The following is a 26,145-nucleotide window of genomic DNA, read 5'->3' as shown; positions in this document are numbered from 1 at the left end:
GTATTATTATTAAGTGTCTACATTTTCTTCAATGTTACGTTGTACAACAACCTTGAGTGATTAAGAGCATTTTTTCACTTGCTGCCTTTACAAAACCTCCTTCTGCTTTTCTTGTTGCCAGGCAACCACTCAGGGGTGGTGTTGAGCATAAATTCAAGGGAGCTGCACAGTTATCTGACCAGCTGATGACCAATGTAAAGGTGCCAGAGATGAGCACAATAGACTATGCCTTCCTCCTCTCTCCAGATCTGACCCTTCAGACACCCTTACAGGAGAGAGATCAGACACACCTGCACCAAACCTTCTCCTCCTCTCTCTGTCTTCTGTTCCCCCAATCCAGGAGGTGGATTTTGTACCCATCTGCTGCACCCTGGCTTCACTGATGATCACATACGCTCACGTACATGTTCTTGTCTGTTGATCTTTGCACCCTGCAGTCTGTCTCATCCCTGTCCACCTTCTCTCTCATTTCTTCCCATTATTGCTCTTATCACAGGAGCATCAAATCAGCCCCACTTACTAATTCCCAGGGAGAAACTCATTGACAAATGCTTTATTTTCCATCTTGTGTTTGTTTTGTGCCTCTCCTGTGTTTTGTCTTTCAGTCTGAATAGTGTTTTGACTCTCTTAGGCCATGGAGGTGTTGTGGTCACTGTAAAACTCAGACTAGACGGATAGGTGAGTGAAAGCTGTGCAGATGTGGTGCAGTGCAGGATGCAATACACATTTCATTCAGGGGAAGCAATGTTTGTTAGATGTAGCCAAAGGGAAAACATTTAAGATATCCTGTCACCCTCTTTTTGTTTTGTATTGTAAATGTCTTTAAAAGAAATTTTAGTTGAACCCATCAATTTTCATATGCAATAACACATGACATCTTTACATCAGTAACTAAATCTATTCTTTTGCCCTGTTTCATGATTATGCTATGCAGTAAAGTCAAGTAATTTTTGTCTACGTCTGATGCTGCAATATCTCAGTGATGTTTTTCTTTTCCCGTTCCACATCAATATCTATGGTGCAATTAATAATGGTGGTGATGATGTAAAATGTATTAGCATTGATCACACTGACCCAAGAAATGCAAACAAGCGTGTTTATAGCAAGCAAATAATGTCGAAAAGGCAGGAGCAAAAGATGATATACCTTTCTTGCTACTGCCAAATCAGCACAGCTGGAACCTTCTTAGTGTTCCTGGAAAACCTGCACCAATTATCAGGATCGTCGCTTAAATTTACAAGGCCCGGGACGTCGTTTTGTGGGTGTCCTCACGATAAGGCCTGGGACATTGACTCTTTGCCCCTTGAGCCTTATTCCTGTCTGTTTTCTTCAAGAACTACATTGCCAAATTCTCATCTTTCAGATTATAGTCCATCTTCTAAAGTATCTTCACTGCATAATGAAACGATATCCCCTAGCGAATCAAATCCCATCATTCATCATGTCGAAATCCTTTGTGAAAGCTAGCTAAATTCATATGCTCGTTTATTTATTTTACTTTAGATTTCCTCACAAGCATCAGCCATTAGATCTTGATAGGGAGTCGACACAGGATGATCCCCAGCATAGCAAGTGCTACCTGTCAGGTGTAGTGTGTGTATAAGCCTATATTAGGTGTAGAAGGACACAGTTGCATTCCCTTTCGTTTGGCTTGTATTGTATATATAACAATGTGTAAATAGAACCTTCTGTATATAGACCCTCCTAAATATGACACTTTCAATAGACCAAAATGTGCACTGTTTTCTCCCAAATGCCTCGCACTGGGTTTTCTTGAATTCAGGAGTTCTACACGGACATGATTTGATCACTTCTGCATCTTTGTCTTCATCCAGCATTGTTTACTGAAGGATATTCTTAATATTTCACACTATGTATAACATTCACACTCGTACGACTAAAGAACTGTGTGAGAAGTGGTGCGCTGTCTTTGTGTGCATTCTGATTTTTTTTTTTTTTTGACATTTTAAGGGTTCAGCTGTTTGAATCGAGGCTGTAGGAATTACTAGTGATTTATGGATGAGGCTCTCTCACTTGCACTAATCACAGTTCATGGCTTGTACAGTGTTGTTCAGGTGGGTTCAGGGAACACTTCATTTTCAACTGAGAAAGACACTGTGTATGTTACGTCATACTACATGAGAGAGAATCAGTTCAGGAAGGTGGGCAACCATATGTGCTCTTTTTCCCAGACATGTCCTGGACCGGGATTTCTCAATTAAAATGCCTGGTTCTTTGTTTTCCTATTGTTGTCATACTTGCTGAAGGTAATGACTGAAAAGTAGTGGTCCAGGCATTGGACGTAATCGACCAGTTGTGGCGTGCAAGAAATGGGATCTACAGAGAAGTCAAAGCAATGCAAATATGCATACATATGATGCATGAGGGAGCGTGTAGAGAGCGTGTCAAATGGAAAATAAAGCCAAAACCCAGAAATTTTAGACAAGTTTAGAAATCCCAACCAGAAAATGCCCAAAAGAAGAAAAAAAAAATAGGATGTACCGTCACCCTATGGGAGGAAATTCTTGACCAAACTGATAGTTTGCAGGTTCACTGTCTCTTTAACACATTCTGTTGTGGAGCAGACTGTGTCTTTCCAAGTTTGATTCAAACATTCACTCCGTTTTATGACCGTCTTGAGTCAATAGATTCTCTTAGCATAAACCAAAAAGATTTACATTTTTCAGTTTATGCTTATGTATATCAATAACACATACCTGTTCATTTCTAACAGTATGGACTTATTGCACCAGAAGCTGAACTGGTTTTTTTAAACCTGTATATGCACAGTTATATAGTAGTGTGTCATTTGTATTTGTATTTCCATCCATGAAGTGATAATGCAGAAACACATGAGTGTTACTGATGAGACATCTCCCACTAAGAGACGTTTCTGCGCAAGTTTACTTTTGTGACGGCACACCCCTGCAACAAGGACACTTATATACACACCTGGATCCTTTTTGAAATTCAGATTCAAATGTGGTGGAGAGACACAGTTGAACTGATTCTATATTATTATTATTATAATTATTTTTTGTTGTTGTTGTTTCTTTATAATGTCAATGTTTTTGACTCCACTGCAACAAGTGAAAAGCACTTAATCAGCGAGTCTGAATTCAAATACACTAACCGTAAAGGTTTGTTTTGTTAGTTTGAGCTGTTCAATAAAGTTTTAACATTATTCATGAAGCTGATACCTGTTTTCTTTTTAGTCTATAAAACAAAACGTACATAAAAACGTTGATGGCTGATGCTTCCTCTTCACGACCGTAATCTCAATAAAACTAATTTATATGTCTGGTGTGATGTGAGAATCAGGACTGAACCGAAATTTGATTTGATGACATTTAGCAAGTGTTTGCATTTCAATTCCCAGCGTGAAGAACAAAGTACAAAACAGTTCAATAAAATAAAGGTTGGTTATTTTTATTTTTAAGAACGAAATGTGAAGCATGTTAAATTCATCCAAACATGTAATAATGAGAGTATCTAAACAGCTATCAATACAGGTGCTCAGTGCTGTAATATGTAAGGCACTTTTTAAGACTTGCAACCCTGAGGTCAGATTATTCGACTGAATTAAAGTGTACATTTTCTGCAGGTGCAGGGACCTTTCCATTTTCAGTCATTCATTTTCTTCTGTGGTACATGCAAATACACTATACTTAAACTTCATAGTGCACATATTTGAACATTAGTGAGGTTCATGACATCAAGAGAAAGGATGAACTTCCCCTCTCTCAAGACAATTGTACAAGCTTACTGCATAATTCCACTGGATTCTCAGTCACAACTATATAAATGCTTGGAAATAAAAAAATAAAAAAAAAACTACTCTTTTAGGTTTATGTAAGGCACTTTTTAAGACTTGCAACCCTGAGGTCAGATTATTCGACTGAATTAAAGTGTACATTTTCTGCAGGTGCAGGGACCTTTCCATTTTCAGTCATTCATTTTCTTCTGTGGTACATGCAAATACACTATACTTAAACTTCATAGTGCACATATTTGAACATTAGTGAGGTTCATGACATCAAGAGAAAGGATGAACTTCCCCTCTCTCAAGACAATTGTACAAGCTTACTGCATAATTCCACTGGATTCTCAGTCACAACTATATAAATGCTTGGAAATTAAAAAAAAAAAAAAACTACTCTTTTAGGTTTTATTCTTTGATTGAATAATGACTCTCGTGGAAACATTTTTGAAATGTTCGTTTTGATGCATAAGTAGATGCGTTGGATGCTGACATTTTTTTTCAGTGCATAGATTTAAAGCTACATCAGTCCTTTGGCTTATAACAGTCTTGAAGACTTTCCACTCAAGCCTCAGGTCCCTGCTCTTGACCATTACTTCTACTTAAATTAGCATAGCAATCTAACATTAAAACAATACTAACTAACTAGGCTACATATTAATCACATCCAACTTACAAACCAAAAAAATCTAATCTTAAAGCAGTATACTGAATTGTGTTAATTTGTCTTACAGAACAAATGTGCAACATACGCACAAAATACAATGTCTCTTGGTTGGTAGGAAAGGTGAAGGGAAAAAACTGCTGCACACATAAATTATCCTGGATCACAAATCTACAACAACTGCAACATTCAGTATTTAAAGTAATAACAGTAATAATGTAACACTGCAAAACGACTGCTCATGTAAGTGGTTACATGACGTAGACGAAAACAGGCAAGAAAAGGCACTTTCAGTAACAGGTCTTAACAGTGTAGTATAGTTTTAAGAGTAAGACAAGACAAATACACAAGTATTTGTGTAAGTGCATTGTAATCATCCCTTATGCTAATTTTCATTGGCAGCTTCAGATCAGCTTTGGCTTTACTTTTGTCCTCCTGGGATCATTTGATCAGATGGGTAAAATACATTTTTTAATGAACAGATTAAAAAAATGCGGAAAAACGTTCTCATGTGGCATTGTTTGTATTTTTTTGTATTAAAAATCTATTTTTATCACAATGTTTTATGATTTAGATTATATAGAATATTCAATATTCTGTTGCTTAAGGTTCTGATATGCCACCAACATCACAGTTTTACTAAAATACAGTTGAGAGAATTTAAAGCTTTTCTGTGAAGTAATTACACAATATTAGGATGCTGACTGGACTGATACAGTAGCCATCCATTAGAAGGAGTTCGCTTTCAAGTGGATTCCATTCGGTGCCTTCATTTGCTTTATGATTTACTCATGTAAAATGCACCATTGAAACATTTGCTGCACAACAGACATTACATATTTCAGTTAACACATAACTATATTTCAGTAAAAAGCATCAGAAAACTGAACTGAAAGCTAAAAACAGGTGGATGATATATGTCAGCTCACACTCAAAGTGTATGTCCGTCAGTGTTGCCATGAATTGATCTACTTTCATACTGCTGCCGTGGACTGGTTTTTTTTTAGTCCGCGAAATCCCACACCCCCCCCGGAACGAGATTTCGACCAAGGTGGGACTCCCTGGAAGCAGGGTTTTGACCACCTAAAACACAACTAGGTTAGTTTTGGCTGTGACTGGGCTAGTTTTGTTATGCAGACCTGGCAACCCTGATGTCTGTCAAAAGCTTTTATAACGTCATAAACTGCCATGAGATGAATCTTAATCGTACCTCCTCCTTTCTCTCTGCTCTTCCCTTTAGTGACAGTTCTGGCATTTTGGATGGCATCTCTGTTTGTTGACATTGCAGCGGCAGCCTCCACTTGTGTCTCCAGGACCCTAAAGTGAGAAAGACATGAAGTTCTGTTTCCAACTAATAAATATTAACAATTAACAATGGTTTTGAAAAACGCATTTTTAGGAATCTGTAGGTTGTTGTATTTCTGGCTTTGTATAACTGTTGTATAACATTAAAAACGATGACCTTTCCTTGCGCGTTTTCATAAAGAGATGATACCCAATGGAGCAAGAGAGAAAAGCTTATATCCCAGTCTTGTGAAAATGCTCTTACTTTGGGCCCCCAGCGTGGTCCTCTGGTGACCCAGCAGATCTCAGTGTGGCAGACAGTACAGCGAAGCCAGTCACAGCCCTCCTTCTTCTGCACAATGATGCCGCACTGAGGGCAATGCATCGCCTCTCCAGAATTAACAAGAGTCTGTGTGAGTGATGGGACAGAAAGTTTGGGGTAAATAATAATAATAGAAAGAAAGAAAGAAAGAAAGAGAAATTGATCAAAAGTGACAGTAACATTCTGTTCATGTATGAGTGATAGAGGGGAAAAAAAACAATAAAAAGAGAGATGAACATTTATAACTTAAACTTTCAACTGCAATTATACAGTGGGTTTAAAAATATGTGATCTGCTAAACACCAAAAATGTGTCTGAATATTAGAATGACAAGAGTAAGGAACAGGATGTTGTCACATGACAAAGGGCCTTTCCTAACATGAGCTTTGATATACAAACAAGGATTTGTTTGTGTTTGACCTTCAGCAGGTCTCTGGTTCTTCGAGCTGCAGAGTCATCGATGGCGCGAGCTGTTAGATCATCCTGATACTGCTTACAATTCATCCCTTCATGAATGGCCTAAGCAGAGGAAAAAAAGCCAAAGTCCTTTACCTTATATTATAATGAGAACCTAACAGAGAAAGAAAAACCTAGATGTAAATGTCATTGTTTAAGGGTTCAGTGTGTTTAAGTATTCTACATACTTTACCTTGCAGAGCAGGCAGTTGTGTTTTCTGCACACTGGGCAGTGGAAAGTGTTGACAGTATCTTCATAAACACACCAGCCGGGACAGTCTGCTGTAGCACAGTGATAACTGCCCTCACATCGAGACTCTGCAACAGACAGACCCCTCTGCAACCAGCGCTCATAATCGTCTACTGACACCAGCTGAGTGAGAAAGATAGCATTGCCAAAAAAATGCAAAGCATAAATTAGTTACTTGTACTCATTCAATAAATCACTCGTTAGATTCCTATCTGATGTTATACAAAACCAGATAAGTACATTATTAGGACAACAGCAGCCCTAGAATTTAGTAGGGTTATTATAGTTAACAATAATAAATCAATTAAAAAAATAGAAAAAGACCCCTTAAACTTATCTTTTTCAGCAAGCTGTCAAGGAAACATTTCTCATTTTCATTTAGTTTAACTTGATGTACTAAAATAACTAAAACTGAAATAAAACCGAAAAATTAAAATGATAGAGACATTTAATAGAAATATTAGGGCTGGGTAAAAACTATCGATTTCTCGATTTTAATCGATTCTCATTTTTACGAAGTAATATTGATTCTTAAATCCCAAGAATCGATTAGTCTAGTCTGTTTTCGGTTAATGAATGGAACACTGTAGCATGCCTCCCATCCAATAAATCGCAATAAGCTTTGTGCTTTGTTACTTTTGATATTAAATAAAGTCTCGTTTCAAATTCTGTCCATTTTATTACAATATTCAAACAGATTCAAATATATATATAAATTATAATGGTATATATAGATGAGGCTACAAAATGACTCCCTACAGTGAGTTTTGACAGCACAGGTCATTTTAGCCAATAGCACTGTCACTGAAAGCCTTTCAGGGCATCATTGCTCCAGGTCTTCTGTCAATTGTGCTCCAGCATCATGGACAATGTCACAACAGCAGAGTGAGAGAATGACATATAGCTACAGACACTCCTCAGTGTGTGGATCTAGCCAGAATAGACTGGTGTAGGTTTGTAGACAAAATAAAAGCGGTATGAATGAATGAGTTCTCACAGCTCTGATTTCTCTTTCCTGCAAGATGCAGTCGCAGGCGTAGGCCTCGTCTCTGTATGGACATGCCACCTGAGGATCCTCTGACATCAGAATCACAGAGCGCAGACACTCTCTATCCATAGAAACACAGAGGGTTTTCTTAACTACTGCATGGCAATACAGAACACTAAATATCACTATGTACTGTATGTGCTACAGCAGCACACTCTCTGTCTTCCTCACTTGCAGAAGAAGTGGAGACACTCTCGGAGCAGGACTCCCTCGCCAGGTTCAAGCACCACATAGCAGATCCTGCACTCCACTCTGTCTGGGTTAGGAACCAGATCCTGTCCGTCTATCCGCACCAGACGTGCAAAGTTCTCTCTGCGTTCTGCTTCTCTGGCCTACAGACACAGAGAGAGTAGCTGTCAGAACTAAAGCAGCAGACATGGATGGGCATCCATAGATAGACTATGTGAGGAAAACACACTGCATGTGCTGTTACTTCTGACTGTGTCTTGAAGACTAATGTGACAGGAACAGGGTCTAAAACCTACAAGATCCCAATGGCATTTCTGAAAATTCATTAGTTTAAATTAGAGTTTGTGTCTAAATGTGCACACATTATAAATTTGCCTTTCAAAACAAAAAAAGCATGTGTAAACTTTTTGAATTGGATGATCAGGGTAAATTGTACTTATTTTGTCTTCTGGGAAACATGTATGTATTTATGTAGCTTCTGAAGTGCAGTACTAAATGAAAAAAATATGACCTTTAATCAAAATAAGAAAAATGTACACATCCTGTTCAAAAGTTTGACTGATTTTTTTTATATATATATACTATATATATATATATATATATATATATATATATAAAAATGTTTACCTATACATAAGTAAAGTAAAAAAATTGTACTTATTTTGTCTTCTGGGAAACATGTATGTATTTATGTAGCTTCTGAAGTGCAGTACTAAATGAAAAAAATATGACCTTTAATCAAAATAAGAAAAATGTACACATCCTGTTCAAAAGTTTACACCCACTCCCCACCCCAGTTGAACTGCTCAGGACCAACAAGGGACTCATGAACAACTAACACAAAACAAAGTCGTGGATCATCCAGGAAATGACACACAGTATTAATATCCAAGGTTATGTAAACTTTTGAACGGGGCCATTTTTATAGATTTGGTTATTATTTTGTCTTGTGGAGTGTATATAAACATCCATTATGTGAAATAGGTTATTCAAGACAGTACTAAATAAAAAAAAATAACATGCAATTTTCATGATCCCTCTTATTTTGTGAAAATTATTAGCATTTTGCATATTCTTCAAGGAGTATGTAAACTTATGAGCACAACTGTATATATATGCTAATAACAGTACATGTAGTTAATTAGAATGACTAAATACATGAACACTATAAAATAAAGTGATACCCAAATTACATAACTGCAATCACTTACCTTACACGTTTAAACTGATCAACCATATTATATAGTTATAATTACAACAAAGTAACAACATAAGGCTTTTAAATGTACCAGAACTGTATTACTTATATTCAGTGTATGCACACATACATAAAAAAAAAAAAAGTCAAGACACCCAGGTGTGAATGTTATGTACCTATTAAAAGACCTTTATTTGAGCTTGCCACATAGTTAATTTGCATAGCCATTTGTCTTTTTTAAATTCAAGGCTATTTTACACACGAGCTAACATGGAAGAATGAAGCCCAGTCATACAGACAAACAAGTTATGCTACATTACATACATTACTAACTGAACTGACCAAGACATGTCTTCCTGTTTCTTTCCCTCTCACACTGGTTAGGCCTATTCATCGTTTAGCAGATGCGTTTTATCCATAATGCACTAACTGCCAGTCTTGATAGAGTAACTCTGGGTTAAATGCATTGCTCATGGGCACTGTGGTAATTACTAAATGCTCTTTCAGCATATTGTTGTCAACTAAAATATTATGAGCAGTACGAGCAAAAAACGCTGTCTACAACATTTTCACCAAGTTAAGTCTTTATGCTCGAGTGCAAAATTCTGTAGCAGAAAACATGTATACAACATGTTTTCTTAGCATGCATTTATGAGTTTGGCCCAACACAGTCAAAGGTCTTTGCAAAACTGTCCAGACAGATCTCATGAGAAAACAGCTATTTAATAAGGTGGAGATTTTGTATGAATTTGTATGACGTGATTCAAAGCAAGCATGAAGGTCCACCCCTAAACCCAACCGCCAGTGGGAAATATGCATGAAAACGTACAAATAATTTCATACAAATTAGCCACCAATTCGGCAAAATGTAAAATAGTTGCACGGTCTTATGACACAGGCTTTACACGTCAGACACCATTTACATGAACTATTTTTGCCTCTCTTCATTTCATCTTACAGTTTCAACATCAATGCAAAATTAATGTTGCTTTCGTGTGAACAGCTGCAGTCTGCAATGATGTAGGATAAGGTAAAAGTTGGTGTTTAGTTTAGTAAACAAAAAGTGCATTGATGGATGATCCATCACAAAACTCAGTAAGTCCTTCTGCACTTAAAAAAGATTCTGGGAAATTTTTATAGTTTCAGGGATCTATAATCTCTGAACTGAAACTGTCACTTCAAATAAATCCAAGACTAAAATCTTGAATATATGAGAATTTGAAACTATTTTACAAGATACTGTCAGACAAGATCAGACTGAACTTGTATAAAACAGGTTACGTAAATGGATGCTCTACATTCCTGCAAAAGCTGTGCAGTAGGAGTCATTTCTTACATCTACTTACAAAGATATACAGTATTATATGTCATCTGGTTGAGGCATCTGCACATTAAAAGAGTCTGTACCTGAATAAAGTTTTAAACCAAGACAATGTAACAAAGCTTTTTATTAGACCAAGTGAAGTAATGGTATCATAGATGTCTTTGCCATTAATATTATAAAAATGACTTCCTGTACTACTATTGCAGTGTTCAATTATAAAGGTGTTATTGAAATGGGTCTAAATATGTAGCTTTTGTAAGTGGTCTAAAAAAAAGTTGCATTTGAATAGATGAGGTTGGCATGAATCAAATTCATTAACAGTGAACTGTTCAGGCATATATAAGTTGTGCAGTATACCAGCTGTACTGTGGTTGAATTTGGAGTATGAGTGCGCCTGGTTTGTTAGAGACTATGCACTGAGAGTGTGTGTGCACGCATGAATCAGTAGTCCTGGTCGAGGTTGTGCAGTAGTGAGTTGTTGCCCCTCAGCTCCTCTCTTCTCCCTTTCTCCTTAAAAAAAAAAAATAGAGACAAAAGAGAAGAGATTCAGACTGAGGAGTCAATCAGAACTCAGGCTTTATCCTACCCAAAAAAAAAACCTTAGAGATGAGTGAAAGTAGCTCTTTAATAGTGGTCAGCTGTTATGGGTTTTTTAATGATTGATGATTTTTAATGATAAGTCACCAATGGCTAATATAATACTGATGTACTAAAAAAAACATTTTAAATGGTAACAAATTAGATGCATAAAAAATTTAATTAAATGAAAGCTTATATTTAATATTATAAAGCCATCATGAAATGAAAATTCAGTCTATTTTCTAAATGCATGTTATAGCTCTCATTGTGAACGATTTGTATGTTTTTCTTTTTTTAACCTCATAATTTTTAATGTACATATAACTAGATCTTCCAGTAAAAATGACTTCTGCCTCATTTTTTCTTTTTCAATTATCTGTTACACTCAGACATACGTCACAATATGAAAGAAAAGTTCTGTCACTACTAAAGTTACCACAACTTTATTCAAATTCACTACTACATTTTGAAAAAAGGCTATCAGTAAATTTTGAAACCGACAATACCGTTTAACAGCCAATACTAATATTCTCAAAATCGCTAAAATTCTATCATTCATTCTCATTCAATTTATATGAATACAAACCAAATTACTATGCCGACCTGAGGATTTTGTCCTAAACCTGGGTGTGAGCGTAGATGTAAAATGGTAGGTGTGCATGAGATGTATAAGCCAACAGCAAAAGCAACATGCCAGTCTCATCTGTTCCCAATGATTTCCACAAGCATCACAACGAAGTGGAATATTCCAGTGGTAGCAGGCAGAATTATTGTACAAAATGTGCTTATGCTTTCTCAATTGAATTTCATGAGCCTCACCTGTTGGTACTGCCTTATTGCTTTTTTTTCCTGTTGAATGCGTCTTAGCTCCACAGCATCTGGTCTGTAGTTGCCGGGAACAGTGTAGCCTTCAGGTCTGTCTGCGCTACACATTTCACAGCCGGGACGTGTCGGTTTATTAATATATGTACAGGTTGGGCAGGACCATCCCAGCTACATACCCACAAAAACAAGTATTTAAATAAGCACCATAATCTCATTATGTGTGTATATCTATGTATTTGCATACTGGTTGCTTTTGTGAAACATTTTCTGTTTATGTATTTCAAATATTATCAAAGGCTCAATATCGTATAAAATGTGTGCCCTTAATGTTAAAGAAAAACTTGTTTGTGTGTGCACATCATTTTGTACCTGTGTGCTTGTTCTGTTGGACGCCAGGGCTTCATTCAACTGCGGCAGCTCAAGGTTGATGAGGTCACGAATTTCACCCAAACCTAACCTCTCTGTACCTCCCGCACTGTCACCTGAGAGGTCAAGAGGTCATAGTTGTAATAATCAAGTTATAAGACACAGTTGCTAATTGTGCAATGCTTTAAACAAAGGATAATTGAGAATAAAGTGTTCAGTTTAGTAATTTCTAATAATTTATCAGAAATATTGAGATTTAGCAATTTAAAAACTGGAGGCAGAAGGCATGACTTTTAAATATGAACTGTTTGTGGTCTGTGTGTAAACGCATGTTATGACTTTGACTGGTGGCCTTATTAGAGACTGGGAATACACACTCAGGGTATTATGGCTGTTATGAAGTCTTGTAGGCAGGGTGCTGTATGGTCTTGAGGCTGTGTTCAGTGTTGGCCCATTGGTAACTGCTTCTTGGTGGGGCTGATTAGTCGTTGACACCAAAGCCGGCATGAGCAAAGCACTTTCCTGATCTTGTTGGTAAAGCCCGTGACTGAGACGGGCCTGACGGGCAGAAATTAGATAAAGGAACGCAGTGTCGCCATCTTGCTGAACTCCGTAAGAAGCCAGAGAGCGGTGATCAGAGCACAAAGACTGGCCAATGACCCAGCGTTGCACGCGCGGATGAAAACCATAGTCTGTGAAGACCTTAAATAGCAAAAACTGTGCCATTAACAAAACTAAATGATAACTAAGGTATTTGTCAGAATCGCATGGCACTGAAAGAATGACAAGAAATAATGTTTATTTGGTTAATGTTAATCTGCACCTACCTGCTGTTTGAGAGCACCAATTGTGGAGTGAGGGATGACTTTCACTGTGACACAACAGGAAGAGGATGCATCTTCTACTACCACAGCCAGGCTGCATGATAAATCAATGCATTAGCTGAGATCAGAATTGTCAAAATGTGTGTTGACTTGGCATAAATTATAATTCACTTTCTTCTGTGGAACATAAAAGAAGATAGTTTGTCCATTCTGCAGTACAGTATCTTCTTTTGTGTTCCACAGAAGAAATAAAGTCATACAGGTTTGGATCAACATTAGCATGCATTTTTTTTGATCACTTGCTGCTTTCTGTCTGGTTAGGACACATTGTTAAACTGAGTGGGTGAGTGTCTGTAATCGTGAAATTTACCTAATTTCAGTGTCTGTGTAATTTCGTTTAGATGGCTGAATGCTCAGAGCAGCTTTCTGTTTGGCTAAAGATGATGCACAGACATATGCCGCCCGAACATCACCTGCCTCTATTGCGCTAACCAGCTCCGCACATATCTCTTCTAGAGAGAAAAGTAGAAAGGGTGAAAATGTATAAGGACAAGAATGAGAAAGTTGGATGGTTAAGGAGTGCGATAGAAGGAAGAATCGGAAATGGAAGGAGAACAAGTGGGTGAGGCAGAGATATTTGCATCAACATAATAGACAATTGACACTTTGTTTATTGTTTGGCAGCTGATCGGGAACAGAAAATTAAAACAAGGGCACAATTGCTTACCTGTGCGTGGCATGGGCGCACTGCTCTGCGTATCCAGAGGCTGAGGAGGTAGCTGTCTTTCTTCAGTGGAGGAACAAATCGCCACTGAAAAGATGAGCAAGAGACACAGTGGTTTAAAAGCCCCGGGGGAAAAAAAAAAAAGTAAAAGTCAAAGGAAAAGCAAAGTCAGTAGATAAAACTAGAGAGAGATATTTGCATCAACATAATAGACAATTGACACTTTGTTTATTGTTTGGCAGCTGATCGGGAACAGAAAATTAAAACAAGGGCACAATTGCTTACCTGTGCGTGGCATGGGCGCACTGCTCTGCGTATCCAGAGGCTGAGGAGGTAGCTGTCTTTCTTCAGTGGAGGAACAAATCGCCACTGAAAAGATGAGCAAGAGACACAGTGGTTTAAAAAAATAAGTAAAAGTCAAAGGAAAAGCAAAGTCAGTAGATAAAACTAGAGGTAATAAACAATTAAGCCAGGTGCACACTATACAATTGTAGCGGTGGCGGGCCCAAAGAAAATTTAATCAGTAGATTAGTAGATCATTATCGAGAGTGATACGACGCATGCGTTGTTTACGAGCAGAGAAAAGCACACGCATGCGTCGTATCACTTTCGATAATGGCAGTAGATGGTAACTAGGGGAAGAAGAATTGTTAAATAAAGTCGTTATTTTTTTATTTCTTTGCGTATAAAAAGTATTCTCGTAGCTTTGTAAAATTACGGTTGAACCACTGATGTTACATGGACCATTTTAACGATGATCTTACTATGTTTCTGTGCCTTGGCTGTGGTAGTCACCTTGCTGTCTATGGAGGGTCAGAGAGCTCTCGGATTTCATCAGAAATATCTTAATTTATGTTCCAAAGATGAACAAAGACCTTACGGGTTTGGAAAGACATGATGAGGGTGAGTAATTAATGACAATTTTCATTTTTGGATGAACTATCCCTTTAAAGAGAAGAGCTCCATATAAAAGACACAGACTGCCCCGTCTCAATAGTGTAATGCTGACTACCTTGCAGGCTTCAAAACGCTCAGCGTTACGAGTGCATTGTCAGAACACTCCCTCAGACCATTCGCACTGTAATGTTATCTGGCACATTGGGACTGCTTCAACTATGGTTGAAAGTGTGCGTTCCTGTGCGGGCTCCACACTTGAGCTTAACGTGCATCTTGGCGACTCACAAATGCCTAGAAGCGCTGGCCCTCTGGGGAAGCACAGCTTTTTACGACAGCAGCCTTGTGCGATGGTTGCCCAGAATTCTGTGCCTGGACAGACATGGAGAAAAGGTACCTGATGACCTGCCTGGATCTGCCTGGTACTCGGAGCAGTTCACCTGTTTCTAGGTCCATCACAAGCATGTTCTCATTCGCATGGACAACATGGCGGCCATGGTGTTCATAAATCGCCATGGTGGATCCCGTTCTCACCCTCTTCTCATGCTCGCGACGAGCCTGTAGACGTGGGCAGACCAGCACCTCCTGTCTGTTGAATTGTCTGTATCCCCGCCATCCCAAATCGCGGGGCGGACATACATTGAGGCACAAGGCACACGCAGCCCTGGTTCTCGGGACCTGAATGGCTAATTTTATTGAGGAGAGATCCCCTCTCTCAAGTGAGCGACTTAAGTCTGGCATCCAGCACAGACTTATGGAATTTGCGTGTCTGGCCACTCAACGCAGTTTGCCGACGTCAAACTCACTGTCACAGCATGTGCAGAAGACATTTAGAGGCGAGCGCACTGTTTACTAGGCATCTCTACGCTCATAGGTAGAGAGCCTCGGAAAATTGTTGCACTTCGAAAGGCCAAGACCCTGTCAACTGCCCGTTTTTAGTAGTTTTGTCTTTTCTACAAGTGTTCTGATGACGGCCGTATGCTCTCCACGCTCAAGTGTATGTAGCTGTCATATCAGCATTCATTCTGACATTGATAGGTTGTCAGTGGGAAGTAATGATTTAGTGATTAGATTTCTATGGGGCGCGAGGCGGCTGCAATTGCTGTGATATTGTCTATGACAGCTGTTTTCTGATAGTTTTGAAGTGCTGCGTCTCACCGCTTTATATCTCGCCGTTGTGTGCACGCACATACAGCAGTTCAGTAGACCCACCCTCCCTCTCCGAGCTGTCCGCAACATCGAGAGACTAACTCGAAAGGGAACGTCTCTGGTTACTGACATAACCTTGGTTATGTTCATGCCGTATTACTTGGGCTCAGGTCTTTCATAAGCTCTCTTATTCAGTCAACAGATTCTGATGAAATGCCGCTCAGCGCCGCTTATATAGGGCGCTTTACCGTCCCCTTTTTTGCCATTGGCCATTGCAATGCAATGGCGTTAAGCGATTAAGGCTTCAGTATTTGAGGAGAAAGGTGTTTCCCCAAAGCGTCAGCTTATGCTGTACGCAACATCAAGAGACCCTCTCGAAAGGGAACAAAGTGCAGTAAAGGTAAAAAATAAATAAAAAATAAATTAAAAAATGTGCTACAAACCAGCCTGTTTGTGATTATGATAATACATTAAAACAATAAGATATCAAACACCAGTTTGCAACAAGCAGCATACCAAAGTGTTTTTGCACTGGTAAAATCACTGGTAACATTGCACATTCAAGACTGATTTTACATTAAAAAAAAATTTTTTTTTTTTTGATAGTCCACTTTCTACTAACTTTGCAACTACATGTCAACTAGCAGTCATTAGAGTATTAGTAGGCTGTCTGCTTAAAATCTGCTAACACTTTATTTAGTACATTCTACTAACTATAACTTTGCTAGTATATACCAACTTAATGTTGGCCGCTTATATAGGGTTCCCCCCCCCCCTTGCATATATGTGTTTTTAATGAGTCTTGACTGTCGTACAGTCTGAATTAATGACAATTGAGACCCCAGTGTAACATGGCTTATAGCTGGGCTCATGTTTTGTCCAGTCTGATAAGCAACAATTGTAATAGACTATTTTAAATTGTCCAGTGTGTACCTGGATTTATAAAATGAATGAATGAACAAAAGTGACAAACTGCTGGATGAAAGAAGAAGGAGGCCAAACCTCTGTGTGCCTCACGGAGTGATGACATCACCACAGTGGCCCACTCCTGTGCTTCCTGCTCACAGCGGAAGTTGAAAGTGATACGATCGTGTGGTGGTGTTGCCAAACTCAGTTCATGGCACTGTGGGGACTTGACTTCATAGAGAACAGTCTTGAGGTCGAACTCAGCAATGGACTAAATGAAAATAAACAGAGAGACACAAAAACTAATGTTCATTTACTTTAACATAATTCAGTGATTTCACTACTAAAATAATACAGTCCAGGAAATATCAATTTCTCACAAGCAAATAAATGACCTAGCCTATTTAAAACTTACCATCGACTAACTTTTTTATCAGCTAACTACTTTTTTCAGTATTATGAGCTATCAGATATTTTCAATAAATTGTTATTTTTTAATCTGATTATATTCATCATTGTGTACACAAGAGCTATCTTTTCAAAACAACATTATCAGGAGTGTGAGTGTAATGAGATTTCAAAATGATAGCAGGACTCAAATGTGAAATAAAATAATTTTATATTATTTCTGTTTGGGATCTCAAAGACCCTGGGTCTGTATGAATATTCACTTGCTACAAATCTTGCACTACCTCTGGATACATAATCGGTCATAATGTACCCAAATATTACAATCCTAGACAACAACCACATTTTTGAAAGTGCATGTCTACTTTGTTGCAAAACAAAAGGATAAAGAAGTAAATATTAAACATATTTGAAATGAAATAATAAGTTGAAATTTTTATTAGGGGTCCAAGTACCGAAGGTGCCGGAACTCTATTGTATTTGTACAGATTTTTAGGGGTTCAAGCACGAAGCGCTGAAACCCTATTGTAATTGTAAGGATTTTTATTATTAGTGGTTCAAGCGGGAAGAGAATATGGGGAGACATCGACAAGGTATGGCCCCGATTGGCCAATACGGAGCGCTACAGTGATTGAACACATAGACCGTTTGTTGTAGAGTCAAGTGTCTTATATTACTGTAATCCTTGGCTCAAGACAAACAAAATGGCTTTCTCCGATTTCATTTTCGTCATTAAAATTTTCCCGCCATTTTGGATTTTCTGAAAAATCGACTTTTTCGAACTCCTCAAAGGCCTCTTGTCCGATTCACTCAAAACTTGACATGCATCATCTAGAGACCCTCATGGCAAAAAGTTATCAAAAACATTTCGATCTGTGATTCACACTTGCGACAGGATGCCAAAACATTCGAAGTAGGCAGGGCCACTTTTACTAAAATGGCTATAACTCTTGAATGGAATGAGATAGTTTCACCAAACTCAGAACACATATGAATTAGCTCAATCTTTGAACAAATTAAACGAATTGGGAAGTCTTAGCAATTGGTGGCCCTGTAACAGGGAAAAAACATGAAAATGGCTGTAACTATGCAACTGTTAATCTGATTGACTTTAAATTTGGCACACAGTGTCTTTTCAAGGTGCCATCGACATCTATGAGGGCATTGGCGTATCTCGAAAAACATGGCCGCCATCGGCCATTTAAGTTTGAGAACCCATTAGACAAGGTTAACGGAGGCCGATCGTAACAAAACTCGATGGACCTGTTTGACTCATTTCCCTAGAGGTCTGAGAAATTTGAAAGAAATCAGCCACTAGATGGCGATATCAGGTTTTACGCATTCTATATCAGTGTTTCACACGTACACACATTATTCATATAATATGTTAGATTTCCTCATTCTGAACGACTTTGCCTTTAGAACCACTGCTGTCAATCAAAGACTGAATAAAGACTGAATATATAATCATAAAGTAACATCATCATAATGCAAGAAGGCCTACACACTTCCAAATGACAACAAACTTTTAATTTTTAAGAATATTTAGATCATGGAAATTAAGTATCAAAATATTAGATACCTTAAAAACCTGAATAAATAGTAAATAAACATTTTCTAACAAAAAGTGCAAAGTAACAATTAGAAAAAAAGAAAAATGCACAAAGAACTTGTATAAAGATTTTTCCCTGACCTTCTTTTCTCTGTAAATTAAGGGTGCACACTATTGCTGAAAAGCACAATCACTACTTAGCAGTCAGATGTCTGTATGCACAAAGGCACAGATCCCTAAACAAGACCATATCTGCAGATTAAACTTTTTTTGTAGAAGCATTTTTTAAATTTGAACTAGCACCTCATGACTACACCACATCATGTATGATAAGCTGCAAAAGACACAGGCGCAAGTGGAATGTACAAAACATGGTGACATTCATTTTTAAGTAAATATAATGGGCGATATATTGCGTCACCAAAACTTATTGAGGTCATGTACATATATTGCGCGATATATTGATTATTTGCGACAGGCCTACCCAACTGTTCTTGAATAACGCATGAATGAATTTGACGAAGAGCTCGCCAAAGTGGACATGAGGCTATTGCCTTGTCCAAATACCCACACTCACGGTCTTGGCTACTTGAGAACGCGTGCGCGCGACAGGAAGTAAGTGCGCAAAACTGTCCAAGGTCTTAAAAATGCCAAAGCGCAGTGCCCTTAACGCACACTAAATCCACACCATCTCGAATACAGCTCCGGAGTGGTATTCGAGGCTTAGTGTATACCATCATACATAATGTTCTGAAAATAAATCTTGACTTTTCGCCGAGTTCTCGCGAGAGGTCACGGAAACCTTTCCAATGTATGTTAAATATTAATAATTAGATATTACAATTTGGTAGTAAAACACAATTAAATTTGATTTTAAAATGCAAAGTATTGAAAATAAAAATAAAGCTTTGTAAACACTTGCATATTTACAATACTATAAGTGTGTCCCATCAGGTAATGAAAAGTTCTACACACACTTGTGGTCTTCATGCTCACTTGAATACTTGGACCAAAAACAGGAAATATGTCATAAGTAGTCAAAATGGTCAAGTGCAAAGACTGCATGTGTGGGTATTTGGACAAGGCATATACCTCCTCAATGCTTTATAGGATTCAAACCAAACTTGGAATTTGTTATGACAAACATGTCCTGAGGTTACCTGCAAAGTTTTGACACAGTGCCACCTAGTGCTCAGGAGAAATGCCAAAATGGATCTAAGAATGTTTCTCTGTAATTCTTTGGTATATTGGCACCAAAAACTATGTGTGTCATCATCACACCTAGTTCACCAGACCACATTCATTTGGGAGCAGCGCTACCTATTTGGTCAAAATTGATAAATCATTAAATAATATTTCTAGTGATTTTATTTATTAATTTTCAGGCTTTCTGGCTAAAATCATCTTCAAATGTCTATAATTGCTCAAAGGTCTTAAAACACTTGAACCCCGGTAATTGCTGCTTGCACTTGCAGCTATATTCTCCTTCTTATTATTCTTTTTCTGCCCTAAAAGTGTCTGGCCAGCCAAAACCGTAAGTCCTAGAAACACCAAATTTGGCAGGATGATCCCAAATCTCCCCCACTACTCAGATGCCCTGGGTGCTTACAGCAATTTATAAAATGTCAGTCATTAATATCAACGGAAATGAGAGATGAAGGCCGTAATACTAATGTTGTCCACCAGAGGGAGGCACAAAACAACAAATTCTTTTAGATCACAGTTTAAAATCTGTGTAAATGGTTCAATAGATTCAAGGTAGGTTATGTGATTTCAGAAAGGCTAGCAATAGCAATCTAGCTTTGAAAGCAAGGTCCCCACCCTCCCTGCATAATCCCTCTTCAAAGCCACGCCTCCTCCAAAACACATGAACGCTCACAGGCAGACCAGAGGCTAACCAGCGACACGATGAGAGACTGCATTGGTGGAGGGTTGAATGCAACGCTGTCAGATGACCTCACTTCTCATTCATTGGTAAGAAACATTACAGTACAAAGCGCGTAATACTACAATAATAACACCTTTCATTGTCACTGGAACACACTGATGACGTATAATGTCTGAGGTATGCAAAATACATATTTTGACTGGCAGGGGGGACAGCCTATCATAATCTTCGGACCGAACATTTTGATTGGACGAACATTTTATGGTCCTATGCCTTCCACAGATTATATAAATACATAAATAAATTTAGACCACTTAACTTAGTGACTGCTATCGGGATGTTGTGGTAAGTACTGCCGCTCCATAATATAGAGTCCTTGTGATCGCGAATCTCAAAAGTTAAAGTTAAAGTAAAATGAGAGCGCACAATCGAAAGCGGTTTCAATAGCGGCTCCCTGATGCCCACAATTTATATACAGTCGCCTATACTTACCTAACGATATAATTGCAAGAAAAAGTATTGAAATATTTTTTTTATCCTCCCATCTCGTAGGCTATTTATTCCCTTTAGGGTTTCCGTAGTACACTTAATTTCCTTTCCGAACACGGAACTGGGATGTGGCGGATTGCAGGAGAGTCAGCTTAACATCGTGATGTCTGTCAGCCATCGGCGATGGACGATGGCATCGTCTATCGGCCCAACCCTATTCACTATAGTTTCATAAAGTTTAATAAAGGCTAAAACAATCTAAGTCTAATCAGTTTCCAAAGAAATATGTGGTCTCTTAATATTTTATATATCCTGAATTCAGAAAACATTTGTCAAGTTGTCAGACTTGATTGCATATATTGCAGTCCAGTTAAAATGAAGAGACAATGTCTATTGTAATATGGAACATAAAATAAGACTTCCATAGAAAGATTATGTTTGAAAAGAGACATGGCCATTGTAACATAACTGTATCCTCTACACTAGGAGTTCAATTTGACGTCAAATAATAGTCCTCGATGGCACGCCTATAGCCTTGTAGGCAGCGCGCCGACACGGGCGTCCCGAGTTCAAATCCGGCTCGCGGACCCTTCCGGATCCCGCGCCCGCTCTCATTTCCTGTCGTTAAATTGTCCTATCTAAATAAAGGCAAAAACGCCAAAATCAAATCTTTAAAATAAATAGATAAATACAATATTAGTCATTCAAGTGGTAATTGGGTGAAAATTGGAAGTTAATCCCACACTGAAACTGGTTTAATTTATATGTAGGCCAATGTTTGACGTTCAATTTACATCAAATCAACTCCATGTCAAGTATTTGACATCAGTTTGATTCGCATGTTTGACCTGTTTTTTTTTATGTCAATTTTGATGTATTTTCAGCACAACCCCACTGGGTTGTGCTTTTATCCCGATGATCGCCGCTTGCTGCTATATTAATTTTTACGTTTAGGTATACATTCACCTGGGCCTCTGGGACCCCAAACAATAATGAGGTTCATATCAACAGATTCACGTGAGAGGTAGTTTCACTTTCTTTCTATTTATCAGTCTATTACAGCAACTCAAAGTATCCACGCTGATCACAAATATTATTGTGAACTAACTTATAACAAATATGTATAGGCCTAGGTAGCGTGAACAGCATTAAGTGTATTTGTGACAACTCTCAGCACACTATCAAATTTAGGGGGAGGAGGACATCAACAAAGACTAGCAAAACAACGTGATTCACTTGCGTGTGCTCTATGTGAGGCAGAGTGCAGCTATTGTGACTAGCGCAGATACTTCTGGAATGAAAATACTACTATGTTGCGCTTTTTGTCAGCTCTTAACCAGTGTTCAAAGCACCAAAGACTAAAACTTAATGCAAGTTCGACATTTTCTCACCACGCTGCGTCCAGCCGCTGTTCCGCTGATGTCCCGTAACGCGAGGCGGAATTCCCCTGCCTTCCCCGGGTCCATGCTCAGCTGTAGGCGGAGAGAATCGTCTCCGGCCCCGGGGAGACAAAGCGGTCGTATACCTGAGTGGCATACTGACACCTTCACCGACATCAAAACAGTGCTGCAGACCGATTGCGAGGCCTCATGGCCGACATGAGACGATGAAGACTGGGCCGGCGGAGGTGTGTGAGTCCACCCGCCTGAGCTCAGCGACATGCCGCCGCCGACTGACTACTTCAGGCGGGAATGTATCGTGTTGACACTTCAGTACCAGCCGGGTTTGTGTGCTAATATGATGTTTGGAGATATCCTACGACTCCCTGATCCGGACACATACACAGAAGTAGCGGCCTTGTCATCTTTGTTTTAGTTTCTGATGGGAGGGCAGCCCAGCGTCAGAGCAGGAAGAAACACGGCTCAAGCAGAAACAGACATTTTACTCGATGAGAGGCGCTGCGCCTCCTGTTGAAAACATACTCACATACACTCTGCTTTTTTATGTAGGGGATATCCCAATTTTCCATGTCAAGCTTAAATTTCATCTCGTGAAACTGTAACCGTAATGTGACTGTGGTGAGGTTAACTGTCGTTACAGTTACATGATTGCACAAAAATTCTGTTTAGGCTGGTTAGGCTGTGGTTTACTGTGCTTTTATGTTCTTACTATGTTTTAATAAAAAAAAAAAAACACGGTTAAACAATAAGGACTGTAGTAAAATCATGGTAAATATTATTATAAAAAAAAACATTTAAACTATCGCTAATGTAGTAAAACCAGCCATGTCTAACTGGTGTGTTCTGTTTATCCATTTGCAGGCAGGTTAGTTTAAAAAAATGAAACTAGTGACAAAAAATGAAATCTTCAAATGTATTATTTCGAATTTATTGTTTTTTATTTTGATAATTCGAGAAAATGTTCAATGGTGTTTAAATAAATAAATCCTCTTTCTTATTCAGGCACTTTACCCATGAACTAGGCTACGTCCTAATTGTCACATCCCACTAGCAGAGGATCGAGTTACTGCTTAGCATTCTAAACACCTTCTCTGAACATCATAACAGCTTCTAACTATGCATACAACCTAGGCACACAATGCCTAAGTAATCTGTGTTTAAAATATTAGCATTTAACTTTTTTTTTCACTACAAAAAGCAATAAACACTTTGCAAAGAATTCATAAAATAGCCAATTGCTCTCTGGGCGTGACCATTTAGCTATTTAGCATCTAGTACATTTAATTGACAGGCCAAATAGCCAATAGAAGTGTCCACATTATTTTCCTGAGCACACAGTGGGCGTGGTCATAATTGACAGGCCAAATAGCCAATAGAAGTGTCCACATTATTTTCCTGAGCACACAGTGGGCGTGGTCATCATCAACGGTGCAGTGAGCAGTACTTGGAAATATTTCAGACTGCTAAGAGGCGTGGCGTGTACGCTGTGTTCAGAGATAGAGACTGTTGGTTGTTTTATAGCCAATAGAAGTGTCCACATTATTTTCCTGAGCACACAGTGGGCGTGGTCATAATTGACAGGCCAAATAGCCAATAGAAGTGTCCACATTATTTTCCTGAGCACACAGTGGGCGTGGTCATCATCAACGGTGCAGTGAGCAGTACTTTGAAATATTTCAGACTGCTAAGAGGCGTGGCGTGTACGCTGTGTTCAGAGATAGAGACTGTTGTTGGTTGTTTTCGAGATTTTTACTAATTTAAGACAAGAAATAGTAGACGTAATCGTTAGCGAGAAGTCACAATTGCTAGTTTAAGTATCGGTTGATCAAGTCGCGTCATTTAAACCGACGCTTATATCGTTTTCAGAAGGTAATTTTGTTCTAGGTCAAGTAAGGGGATGCTGCTGCTGCAGTCGCTGTCTTGGAGCTCGACACAATCGCTGAAATTTATGTTGCGTTTTTTCAAAATAAGAAGCTTTGTCGTAAGAGAAAACGCCTGCAGAATATGTCAATCTCGACCGAGTCATTTTCAAATCTAATGAATTTGCATTGTACGACGTATTTTATTGCTGTCCCGCACCGCGCGTAGATCCCAGAGCATTTTAGCTTGTATTGTGTTGTTAGCTGGACAACAACTCCGCAAACCGATCTGTCTGAGCCGAACGTAATTTACCTCTCTATTCGCCCAGATTTTTTTATTTGGAAAGTGGCAGTACAACAGTAAAGGTAAGCATTACTATCGATACACTGTGATATGTCGTCAATATTAAAGCATAGCTGGTCAGTAGTAGGTCAGCTGGTGGATGTAAATAATCGAATGCATTTATTCCTAAACCACTTTGCTCTTTCATAATGTAATATTGTCTTATTTGCTATTTTTGCCAGTAAAATATGCCCACTTTAGTCTTGTTTTTGTTTTAACCCCACACGCCCAGGTCGATTTATAAAGTAGGAAGTGCTTTAAGGAGTAGTTGGGGGGAGGGGGTCGACAGGCAGGCAGATGAGCTCTTAAGATAGTCTTTGGTTTTCAGATGTAGAGTCAACAGATAATCCGCCTTTTAATGCAGTTTTATGGGTGGTCTATTGTTTTTGCAACCAATGCAGTAAAAAATAGAAATTATGTATTTATTTAAACGAACATACTATTTTCTTGTTTATACATACAGTTATGCTGTGAATGTGTCCATACGTAAATTTGTTTTTACGTAACGCACTCATTTAACTTTTTAATGTAAATGAGTAACGCTACACGCACCCAACTGTTTCTATTTTGGCATCTCCATTACAGTGTTTCATTTTAACTCGATACAATTAGTTAAAATATCAATAAATTTTGTATGTAGCAGGTTATGCACAAAGAATGAAATACAGATACGTGGCTTCTGTTAAGTGTGTGTGTGTGTGTGTGTGTGTTTTCCAGCTATGAAGCTTTTAGAGAATTCCCGTTTTGAGGCATTGAGCTCCCAGCTGTGTGTTGAAACTGGAGACTCTCACATCTTAGGCAGGTATGAACTTTGGAAATAATGTCAAATGCTTTTTCTTTAAATGTTTTTGAACTCTACGAGTTGTGATTTACAAAAATGTGGGTACCCTGTAAAACCTGGAAATATGAGAGATAATGTAAAGTGTGTTCAGGCTTTGCAAAGTCTTAAATGGATAAGTTTACCCAAAAATGAAAATTCTGTATTATACTCACCCTTATGTCATTCCAAACTTTGACTCTTCAAAACTTTAGTGCTCAATGGATATGCTGATCAATGTTTATATATGAATGAAAGCCTCAATTAAATATGTTCATCATATAAAGTGATTGTGTCCAGGGATTGAAATTTACTTTTTCACTCACCAGCCAATTTGGCTACTACATTTTTAAATTACCGGCCATTCATAACGTCTACTAGCCAAAAAAAAAAGACAGAAATACACCAACCGTTTGAGGCCGTCTACACTGGGCGTGACAAAGCGACCGTTGCAAATCATTTTGTCAGTACTAGGGGTGTGCGATATTGACAAAAAATAATATCTCAATATTTTCTGTGATTTTATCGATAAAGATAATTAGACGATATTTTGCTGAGTGTGTTATTGTGCTGATATCTTAAGGACTACCGTGGACAGCTGACTCCTAAAGTTTTTGATATATTTCA

At 38.4% G+C, this 26,145-nt stretch overlaps 3 protein-coding genes across 4 annotated transcripts in view; 2 read left to right on the top strand and 1 right to left on the bottom strand.

The window, feature by feature from the left end:
* Positions 1–3,046, top strand: part of LOC107653297 (VPS10 domain-containing receptor SorCS2-like) — a 164,386-nt gene extending 161,340 nt beyond the window's left edge. Inside the window, exon 27 of the mRNA XM_016439971.1 lies at positions 122–3,046. Coding sequence (XP_016295457.1) covers positions 122–186 — 65 coding nt within the window. The 3' untranslated portion in view covers positions 187–3,046. The remainder of the gene's footprint in view (positions 1–121) is intronic.
* A 2,282-nt stretch (positions 3,047–5,328) lies between these two features.
* LOC107653293 (ranBP-type and C3HC4-type zinc finger-containing protein 1-like) lies at positions 5,329–23,178 on the bottom strand. The gene is made up of 15 exons (XM_016439965.1): positions 22,491–23,178; positions 16,859–17,033; positions 14,099–14,182; positions 13,460–13,601; positions 13,093–13,183; positions 12,643–12,967; positions 12,269–12,381; positions 11,894–12,067; positions 7,956–8,116; positions 7,734–7,845; positions 6,680–6,859; positions 6,451–6,549; positions 5,974–6,117; positions 5,635–5,741; positions 5,329–5,507 (listed from the first exon to the last, which is right to left on the bottom strand). The coding sequence occupies exons 1-14, from the start codon at positions 22,758–22,760 to the stop codon at positions 5,661–5,663; spliced, it is 2,151 nt and encodes a 716-aa protein (XP_016295451.1). The 5' UTR covers positions 22,761–23,178; the 3' UTR covers positions 5,329–5,507; positions 5,635–5,660.
* Positions 23,179–24,173: 995 nt separating this feature from the next.
* The window catches only part of LOC107653292 (repressor of RNA polymerase III transcription MAF1 homolog), a 15,326-nt gene continuing 13,354 nt past the window's right edge, over positions 24,174–26,145 (top strand). Inside the window, exons 1-2 of one of the 2 annotated variants that reach the window (XM_016439963.1) lie at positions 24,174–24,724; positions 25,419–25,503. In XM_016439963.1, the coding sequence (XP_016295449.1) occupies positions 25,421–25,503 (83 nt within the window). In that variant the 5' untranslated portion in view covers positions 24,174–24,724; positions 25,419–25,420. The remainder of the gene's footprint in view (positions 24,725–25,418; positions 25,504–26,145) is intronic. The other variant, XM_016439964.1, reaches the window with a different exon arrangement.

This window comes from Sinocyclocheilus anshuiensis, unplaced genomic scaffold (genome assembly GCF_001515605.1).
Source record: "Sinocyclocheilus anshuiensis isolate Anshui unplaced genomic scaffold, SAMN03320099.WGS_v1.1 scaffold219, whole genome shotgun sequence".
NCBI lineage: Eukaryota > Metazoa > Chordata > Actinopteri > Cypriniformes > Cyprinidae > Sinocyclocheilus > Sinocyclocheilus anshuiensis.
This window is presented reverse-complemented; position numbering and strand designations above follow the sequence as displayed.

Coding starts and splice junctions, on each gene's coding strand:
- LOC107653293 (XM_016439965.1), bottom strand. CDS start 22,760: ATGTCGCTGAGCTCAGGCGGGTGGACTCACACACCTCCGCCGGCCCAG. Junction 6,550..6,679: donor ACAACTGCCTGCTCTGCAAG/GTAAAGTATGTA, acceptor TCCTCTGCTTAG/GCCATTCATGAAGGGATGAA. Junction 6,118..6,450: donor GAACCAGAGACCTGCTGAAG/GTCAAACACAAA, acceptor TCACTCACACAG/ACTCTTGTTAATTCTGGAGA.